General features: G+C 33.8%; 1 protein-coding gene across 3 annotated transcripts in view; it reads left to right on the forward strand.

Annotated features, from left to right (window-relative positions):
* Window positions 1-417: 417 nt before the first annotated feature.
* LOC100571778 overlaps window positions 418-10,991 on the forward strand; it is a 30,127-nt gene continuing 19,553 nt past the window's right edge. Inside the window, exons 1-4 of one of the 3 annotated variants that reach the window (XM_008186136.3) lie at window positions 481-650; window positions 725-842; window positions 7,413-7,589; window positions 8,868-8,982. In XM_008186136.3, the coding sequence (XP_008184358.1) occupies window positions 770-842; window positions 7,413-7,589; window positions 8,868-8,982 (365 nt within the window). In that variant the 5' untranslated portion in view covers window positions 481-650; window positions 725-769. Of the gene's footprint in view, window positions 843-7,412; window positions 7,590-8,867; window positions 8,983-10,991 lie in introns of all 3 variants that reach the window. The other 2 variants (XM_029486732.1, XM_016805477.2) reach the window with 2 other exon arrangements.

A 10,991-nucleotide genomic window follows, 5' to 3' on the forward strand; every position in this document is an offset into this window, starting at 1 on the left:
CGCACAAAGGTCGTCGAAGTCTATACACACATATATATATATATATATATATATTATACGCAGACCCACGCACACCCCTTCGTAATGTATTATATTATTTATCATATACGTATATATATATATATACGTGGCCGGACAAACGATAAAACAGATAACGTAACCGCCGCCACCACCACTACCGCGGTAGCCGTCGCCGCGTCAGGTTTTTATTGATCACTGACGGCGGCAGCGTTGGCGGGCGCACATGGCGTGTGCGTTTTACTTATTAACTGTTGAGTCCCGCGATCGTACGCACACGCACACACACGCACACGCACACGCACACACGGCGTACACAAAGTCGCCGCTGCACACACACTCGCGCGCGCACACATATTGTTACGTAGTGCATAATACGCAAACCGCACGCAAAGGCCTCGCGTTTGCGTCGCGAAAGGCAGCGGCGGCGTAAGTGGCGCGACGCGGCGGTTTCGCGTGGCGCGTACGCCGAAATGGCCGCGCCGGCGTTACAACGGCATAGTCGCACGCGCCGCGCGCCTTTGCACGCGAAATCCGTCGTCGCCGCTCGCCGCCGACTTCAGTACCGTTTTCGCCGCCGGACGCAGTGGTCGCAAGCGCCCAGCGCCGTCTCCCCTCGCCACACGCGCACCGTATAATATTATAATATCATACGAAATTCTATCATGATAATAACAATATAATATTATTATTATTATTATTGTAGTTAGCGACCTCACGACGAGAATAATATTATTATTATTATTATGAAATGCTTTCGGCCATCAGCATCACGTCATTCGTCACCGCTCTCATCTGCACCCTGTCTTGCATAGCCGACGCCAGTAAGCCACCATAATAATATATATATACCTATATTATGTTGTATGCACACACTCGTCACACACACACACTTGTACCTACCTAAGTATACCTATATGGTCCTATAATATTATATACGACTCTAACCATGGTCATGGTCGTGGTATTGTTCCGGTAGCATGTTATATATTTTTAATGTCGTCGCGAACCAACGATTATTGTTAAATATTATTTAATACAGACAGATGTGCGAGTGTCAAAATCCTGGTCATTTTACTGCTCGTAGGTCCTAGGTGTCCTACCTATATATGATATATAATTTGTTAATATTATAACAATTCGCATCCTCAAACACTTAAAAAAAAAACACAGTTTTCTAATCATCTTATACTACCTATTGAGGGAAATCGCATAGTCTATATAATCGTATTTGGATTACAGTGTTGTGTTCTGTACGCCGAAACGTCTTTGATTCCTATTTGAAGAACGAGCAATTAATATAGTGTCACTTCTGAGGTGTCGCATTGTTCTATTACTGGAGTGATGTTTGGCCGTCGTGTTGATAATAATTACCATTCATAATATATCAAAATGAAATGCAATTCACGAAATAATATTATATTATAACCCTGCAAATGGATTATTATTTCCCAAGACTTTTTTGGTGTTTTAGAGTTGCGTCATTAATTTTTCACGGTTGTGAATTTTAATGCCACTTGTATTCCCAGGTGAATAAAAAAAAAAAGAAAATACCCGGTCGTCGTAATATTAAGTTATATTAATATATTTTACTGTTTCCCCATATTTTTTATTATTTAATTCGCTCGTCGCCGTAACAGCAGGTAAATACTTAAATATTGTTATCACGGAATGTTTTACATCATCTGCACTCGTCGAAAACTCAAATTAATTTAACGGATAACAAAAGTAACTATCTTTATGTACATATTATACGACACACACGCATCGTAAATACCAATAATAATATTGTATCGATCTACTATTTCCGTCGGCACTGCCCGTAAAACTATATAATAACATAATATATCTTCGAACGAGACTATACACCGATGCTCGCGTATATGTATACTCGAATCCGTCATTATTGTGTTCATGCCAGTACGTAATCGCAATTGTTGCCAAGACCTTAACCCTTGTCCGACGACGCGTGAGGCTTTTATTTTTTACGTTATTTAAATGTACATTTTTTTGTTTGTTTTTTTTAACGACCGATTATATTATTACGCGCGCGGTCCGAAAATAGAAAACCACATTTCACTAGGTATACCTATTCGCCGAATTCGTGTGATGACGGACGTGGACGACACTTTTTTTACGTTAATATTATAATAATTGTTGGCATGTTCTGAACGCTCAACACCTGCCACGAAAGCGGTGGTCGGGTAAAGTAATTAAAACAGACTACTGTCGGCTGCAGACAGTATAACCCGTCAATGCCGTATAATATGAAGATCGACCAAAGGGTAAGATTTATTTTTTTTTCAAATACAGTTCTTGAATCGGATGGCTCCCCTCTTCCGCGCCCACATCGATCAACTTATCGATTTAAATGCCACGGTTTAATTATTTGATGTCAGTACTATACTGGTGCCATAATAATACACAAAAATAACCACAAGCCTAACTCCTATATAATGGGAGAGGAGGCAATCCACTCGTCGACCTCCCCCTTCAAATACTTCACCGTCGAGTGCAAACGTAAATAAAATCTGCTATCTATTTTCGTTAAGACGACGTACAGACTAAAATAAAATATATTGCACCGAAAACGATAAATGGAACGAAACAAATAATAAGTCGACGGGGTGCCTTGATGGTGTCAAGCATCTGTGTCAATCAATCTGCACAATATCGTACAAATCGCTATTCGTATGAGACAAACGTCACGGCGAATCAGTCAATTATGCCACCAATAGGAAGAGAAAATATATTAATACCTACTTAGGAGTTTACGACAAGAGTATCATTTTTTTTTTCGTTCTTCGTGGTTTTTTTATTTTATAGTAAAACTCGGTGTATTTTCATAGTTTTTCATTCACACGTATTTGTTTGTATTCTTTTTTTTTACATTTTAAACGGAATTTGGTTGTAATTTGTTTATAATATTAACTGTGCGCGATGCATGATGGGTTGTAAATCTTTTTAAATTATGTATACCTACTGAGTGTTGAACCTTAAAACGATAAATGGAATAAAACACATAATATGTCGACGGGGTACCTATTGATGGTGTCAAGCATCTGTGTCAATCAATCTGCACAATATCGTACAAATCGCTATTCGTATGAGACAAACGTCACGGCGAATCAGTCAATTAGGCCACCAATCGGAAGAGAAAATATATTAATACCTACTTAAGAGTTTACGACACGAGTATAATTTTTTTGTCATTCTTGGTTTTTTTTTTATTTTTGGCAACCCCCTGTGTATTTTCATAGTTTTTCATTCGCACGTACTTGTTTGTATTCTTTTTTTTACATTTTAAACGGCAGTTGGTTGTAATTTGTTTATATTATCTGTGCGCGATGCATGATGGGTTGTAAATCTTTTTAAGCTATGTATACCTACCGAGTGTTAAACCTTACAACAAACGATCTGTTGTTCGGATATCTGCGGTGACGGGACGAAAATAAACGCGAACGATTTATTTGGGATAATAACATTAAATCTCCGAGGGATAAACAAAACGCGTGAAATCGGCCGACGTTCAGAATGTGGTGTGAATTGTCCGGTAAAAAAGTCTGATAACCCAACAGATATATGGACAAAATAATATGGTAAGCCGTCGATTCCAATTCGACTATTAAAATAATTTGAAAACAACGTATAGGTCTACCGTTTTGCTGACGGGATGACGTTCAAAGTAAGGTGGTAATACAAATTGTACAATAGTTATTATATTTAACACGACATTATTGTGGATTAATTATTCGGACGTATATTTCGCATAATAAACAAGCAGGTATTCTGTGAGACCGTAACAGTATTTTTATGATTTCTAAATAAACTTTGCTCTCTTTGTTGAAGCAATGACTAAATATTTTTAGCATGAACATATTATACCATACTATATTATGTCAGTGGAGTATTATGGGAGGGGGCATGATAATTTGCCCCCTTCTCCTCACCACTCAGCACGAGAGCATTTTTTATGCACTTTCGCCCATGTGATATAAATATATAGCTTACCTTTTTTAAAAGTCATATTATTGATTTCATGAAACACATTAAATCGTCAATACGTTTGCACTGCATATTGATATTAATTAATATTGAAAAAACAAAAAAAAAAAACGTTTGTTAATCGTGAAAATTGTACTTAGATAAAGTGTATATCATATCCACTCATAATATGCGCATATGATATAATTTGTTGTATTATTATAGGTGCAGAGCGAGTGAAAACTTTTATTAAAAAATAATGATAATATGTTTGTAAAATATATTATGCGTATACAGTGTTCAAAACTATCGTAAATTTATATTTATTTTGCATTATATGGAGTTACGGTGTATGGGTACACAAGACCAGGATCTACGTTAATCCACTTAAAATATAATATTATAGTAACTGATATGTTTATAAACATAATATATCGATGGATATAATTAACTTCGTAAAACTTATTTAGGAACGAAAGTCAATTTTCATCTCTCGTATAATATTACACGCAGTAATTGTATATCGATACAGAAGGTTTATAAATATAATTATAATAATACATCACAATTTATTAAATCATAGCAGTATATGGTTATTGGTTGAACATCAGCTATGAAATTTGAGTACACGATTGGATGGGTAAAAATTAAATCGTTAATTGAAATTGAAAAAAATAATTCTAAGATTATGATCGAGTTGTTCAAGAATGCAGATACAAATTTTAACACGTCGAGAAAAAAAATTAATTTAAGCAATATCGTCATGATGTTACATAGTATTATGTAACTGTTTGTCTAAAACTATTTTGATGATTCTGTAAAAAGTTAATATTATTTTGTGTACATTATATACATTTCTCGCGTGTGTTATTTTTCAAAACAATATGCTACGCTTGCTACTACTTCTATATAATACGTATATACCGATGATGTTTATCTTTGTACACAAAAGTGCAAAGTTAATAATAACACGCCTGGAAAAAATTTCGTATTTCAGCCACAGTCGGGTTTTATTAATAATAACTGCGATGGAAAAAAAAAATAATAAAAAGTCTACTAGTTTATTTTATATCGTACAATAATAAGTCGATAGGTATATATAATAAGTACAGTTGACGGCCGAGGAACGTTTAATTAGTGTTTTAAAAAAAAAGTTTTATTTCCGAGCTTTATATAGAACGGGATTTATCTTCACATTTATCCTGCACATTATTCTAATAGAGTATCTGCTGGTGAATAGGCTGGTGTATAATAAAATATTGTGTACAGAACATTAACATACCATCTATATATAAAAAAGGTAGGTATATAAGCTGAACTCTAACTTTTTTTTAAATATTCAAGCGCCATAAATACATGACACGATAGCATTGTATCAAATTTTATAAAAAAAAAAAAAATAATAATATCATATTTATCTGTATGGCATCATTGAATACGTATTAGTGAAATGATATATTTTACATAACAAAAAGGGTGTGAAAAGGTATACATAATGGTTTCCCGTGCAAATGGATTTTTCGCGATATTTTGTAAAAAAAAAAAAATCGAGAAAAAAAGGGATATTGAATTATATTCTATTTTCGACGTTCGCGGGTACATCATATACACATTAAACGTACGAAACATGCTTTTCGCTCACCTCTTTAATTTATATTATTGAAAACCTCGTAATTCCTGCTGCGACATGATATATCGTATGTTTGTTTCTGCATAATATGGCAAATTAATCCAAAAACTACAGTTTGGTGCTAAATGTACAATAATATACTGCAATAATATAATAATATTTAGGTACGTTTTTAATAAAAACGGTTTGGCTATCGTTACGCGTATAGTATCTACATGATTATATGTTTTAGATTTAATCACCGCGCGTACAACCTAATAGGTGTATGTATTTTATTAACTTACGGGGCACAGTGATTTATATTATAAATTATAAATAGGTACTTATATAAGAATAGTTAAGTATTTGCGTATGGAAACCGAGAAAGATTTAATTAGTGTGTACTTAAGTCTCAAATTATATGTGAGATGATCCCAGTCTCCAGGACACGCAATAGGTACATCTTAAACTGAGGTGCGTGCCTCGAATAAAGTCCTCCGTCGCGCCACTTAAACCTATCATCTCAAATCGTTTTTTTCTTATAGAATGAAACATGTCATTAATTTTTTAACAGGTCATTTTAATCCAATTTTAAGAAAAATCAAAATTAAAATGTTTAGATAATTTATTGAAATACCGATTTTAAGTTACTTATAAGTGTGTATTATATGCAGTTAGTATACCTTTGGGAGTTATTTGTGAAATTACGAAATACAGTTCAACGATTTGGCGAAGAAAAGAATCGAGACGGCTATGTTTATAAGTAAAATACCACATTGACAAAACTTTCAATGTGCGACATCGTTTTTATATTTTTGATATCAAGTTTGTAAAAAAAAGTTTACACGTTTGAAAGACTTAAAAAAATGTATTTTTAAACATTAATAACATTTTTATTGATACCAAAAAAATAAAAGCGATATTGCAAGATCAAAGGTCATATCTTTGTAAGGTGGTTAAGTGGTTTTTCACTAGTACTATAGGTTTCGTCTATACGAGTATAGCCAGCTGAGTGGTTCTTGCCCACGTTAAACGCATTTTAACAAACGATTTATGGACGTGGGTGTTCTTTGAAGAAGGAATACTCTTCCATTCGATACACACACATCTATGTCCAATTCTAATAAGTACATATTTGTTCCTACTTATTGGTATAATAATAGCAATTTACAAAACATATATACTTGACGAAATTAAAATATTGGCATTTAGGTTAACATTTGTGTTAGGTAACCTTTCAAATGACTTATTATCCAAATTTTAAGACGGGAATATTTTTCAGATAATTTCGTATTATCCTTGTCATATTATATTGCCTGTCAACCAAGTCAATACGTGTTTTACGTTTTCTCATAATATATTACTATATAATGGTAAATAACCTACAGTGTTATAACTTGTTCGTTTGACAATGCGTGTATATAACTAAAAGGTGTATAATAATATACGACATTCTCTCAAAAATATTTCCCTCCTCTTCTCGATGGTATATTATACCGAAGCTCCAGTATTAACCTATATAATAAAAGTGACCGTTGTGTGAGACCGCTTGAAAGATAAATAATATAATATAATAATATAATAATATATAATAATATAAGCAGGAGCAGCGCCAGTATAGGTAGTCCTTCTGTATAGGTATTCGTTTCGAATTCCGAGTCAACGCATGCGCAGTATAACTATTATCGTGTATGGGCGCAGCAGCAGATAACCGAAATTCTATTATTATTACTATTATTATAATGATTGTGATGAATTATTATTGTGATGTCTAATCGGCACGCCATCCCGTCGTTTTCAGACGCCGGTATCGATTGCTTCAAATGCGTTTCCCTGGAATGGCAGAACCGTGCGTGCGACGATCCGTTCCACAACAACTTCAGCTCGGGACTTTTGGAGTCGCCGTGCATGGGTGGGCGGAAAGGCCGCAACGGTCTGTTTCCGGCTACCGCGTGCATCAAGCTCACCGGTTACTACAGTGAGTGTTTCATACGTTCGCCTCTTATAATAGTGCTCAATTTATTTTTTCTCCATAATGTGATGTCGCGATACGATATCATATTACTATTATTACGTACATATCATACTATCGTGTGTTATCTACCTCCCCCCCGAAAAAAAAAAAATAATCAAAATATCCTGTTTCGATGTTTCGTCGTGTACCTAATAAAAAAAATAAATGTAGGTAGAAAAAATATATAAACGATTTACTCTTCAACTGTATAGTCACATATATGACGTTATGTCTGATGAATGACGGTGGAATAAGACTGCTTATACGATGTCTTTTAATATTATTTTGTAAAATAGACAATATTACTTTATTTCACGTTCTTCTGCCTCGGTATAAATATATTCAGAACGATACGAGTCGAGCATGACCATCATGAGCTCCTGAGTGCTTTTTGTTTCTTGTTTTCGACAGTCACCGCAATCACTCGACGGTTTGCATATTATGATTTGACGACGAGATTGGTATATTTAAGTGACCCATATTTCTTTTAAATTTATTGTGTACGACGTTTATAAAGATAGTAAACAATGAAACGTGATATTTCTTGATTTTTTTTTACGATTACATCATAATATTATTATAAATTATGGTCCAAAGAGAACTTTATAACTTTCATAAAATTTGTCCCGTATAGTGTATATGTCTTATTACTTGTCACATGACTGCTCGAAAATTCAAAACTGGCACCAAAACTCGAAATTCGCCATTATTTAAAAACGTATTATTTTGACATCTCGAAACGGGCCGAGTAAAATGCAGAAAATCATAAACTGTACCATTATGTCAGTGTTACTTTTTTACGAATTATCAGGAATTTTCAAAGCAATTTATTTCCATACATAATAATATTATTTAATTTAACTAATAGCAGTAACTTCGATTCAAGACCAACATATTTATATTTTTGGTATTCTTACATATTTATACAAACATTTAATTTTACCGGATTGCTCGAATACAAAATTACCAAGTCTGGATTTGCGACAGTCTTGCACTTACTATAGATTGTACTCAATCAGGTTAAATCACAAACTTTCTTGGTATCTTATCGTTTTCCACTCACGTGAGTCACGTCTTTCATTCACTTAAGAACTTTGCTGTGTGTTTCTCTAAACCATATATGTTTCGAATTGTGACGGTCTTTTTCTAGGTGTGCACCACGGCTTTAAATAGAATCTATCTAAAGTCGTGGTGTGCACTTTATATTATACTATAGTGAAGTAAAATTACATTATTTTTTAGAAGCTACCGGACAGCACGTTACGGTTAGAGGATGTGCATTGGACAGCGGCACCTTGACCACAGACACAGAAATTATTCGGATGTCGCATTGCGGAGGATTCTATTTCGATGACAAGTAAGGATTTAATTTTCTAATATAGAAGGATGATATGTCAGGGAGATTCGCCGAGCTCGCCAATCCACATTTTAATCAATTGATGAGAAAAGAATGGGGTCGATTATGCTTGGAAAATCACTCTGTAATATAATAATATACTTATGCAATAAATATTACTGCGCAAACCGATTTATTTAAAAGAAACGCAATAAGGTGTGCCCGCATCAGTCGTTTATTTTTTTTTTTTTGTTTCTAATCGATTGTCGATTGAGCAAAATATTGTTTAAAATGTATTACACGCCCGTTGTACATTTTTTTGGTAATATTGCTATAATAAAGAGCAAAAAGATTTAATAATAAAATAGAAAAGGAAATTAACTTTTAATGGACATCAAAAGATAAATTATTTTTAGTACAGTTTTTCTTTAGGGCCTCAACACAAAGAATAAAGAAGGAAAATGTTATTCGTTGATTAAAACTATAGTTATTACCTACCTATAACAAGTATTATTTATAATAATATTATGTTAATATTTTCCAGCACGGTTTTGGTAAATTATTATTTTACATCAAGGAACCATAAACTTATTAAAATATTTAAATTCTTTTTTTGTTTTCCCGAATTCAAAATAATAATAACTATCCTACCAATTATATAAAATCGTTGTTTTCTCATTTTTTCTTTGTTTTTTATTGTCAGAGCTAGAGATAACCATTTCACGCAGAGTTGATTTATGTAAATATCTTAAAAGTCTGAATACTAATTTTGATTAAATATTCAAACAGTTGTGTTTGCGCTTGTTTGGAGTGTTCTGTCCAGCTAGTTTTGTGTATTCTCCCGTAACATCGCCGTCGTTCCCGTTCGAATTCATGAAATTATTAATGTTTCATTAATTTCTATTTTTCCCGCAATCTCACTCCGGCCAAATAATGGAGACATAAGTTTTCTATCGATTTTCCTCCGGTCTCAATTTAATACATTTTTTTTTCGTACACGAATCGCGCATTTTTCCTGGTTTATTATACTTATTTTTTCTTTTGTGCGACGCAAGTCACCGTGGTACTCGTTCGCCGACTCGATTTCCTGGCTTCCTACAATAGAGGTATAGACGAATTCGTTTGCTCGCTCCAGCACAATAGACTGTGTTTTGTTGTAGCATAATATTATAATACTGTATTGCCATTCGTGACCAACGTCGAGGCATATTTTTTGCGTTTCTCGTATTATATGGTAGCGTTTTCGTATTTCGTTTCCGTTTTGATGTTATTGTTAAGTCATCTGCAAATCAAAGTTCGTCGTACCGTGACGGCATCAATCAGTCCGTCGATCAGTATTCGAATGGCAATATTCTCTGTCTTACACTACAAATATACCTATAAAAATAAAAACTCGTACCTATTGTTTTTCTTCAAATTAATAAACTTTTATTTGAAATCCGAGAATAATTTATGAATATTATATTAATATAATAAATACCTAATATAATTTCAAATAAAATGACGAAAAGGTGATGATGTGACGTGTTGTACGTTCAAACTCTATATAGAATAATTATACATACATAGTACTTACATCTGATTGTTGGCAAATTTAAGACGACTACTTAGGCATACTCTTTGTACTTCACTTGCATGTAGTACGTCATACATAATATGATAAGTTATTCCACCTGCCTACGTTTTTAACGGTCTGGATTAATTTGGAAATGTGAACATTTTCACAACGTATTCCACACAAAACAACGATTTCGTGTGATCGACAGGGTACGATGTAGTGTATGGTTATCCGTGTTGTTCGTATATGAATAGGCCGCGGAATACAATAAAATATGATAAAAGTAATTAATCAATGTGATCAGTACGGATAATTTATCATAACACGAATGTCCGGTCGTTGTAATAAAAAAATATATAATAACGAAACTCTGTGCGGATGATTGGTGCATGAAACGTTCTGTATCCATAAGAGTTGGACCCAGAGTAATATCTATGATGCTCGAGGTCGGTTACAATATTAATCGTCAACA

This window comes from Acyrthosiphon pisum, chromosome A1 (genome assembly GCF_005508785.2).
Source record: "Acyrthosiphon pisum isolate AL4f chromosome A1, pea_aphid_22Mar2018_4r6ur, whole genome shotgun sequence".
Taxonomy (NCBI): domain Eukaryota; kingdom Metazoa; phylum Arthropoda; class Insecta; order Hemiptera; family Aphididae; genus Acyrthosiphon; species Acyrthosiphon pisum.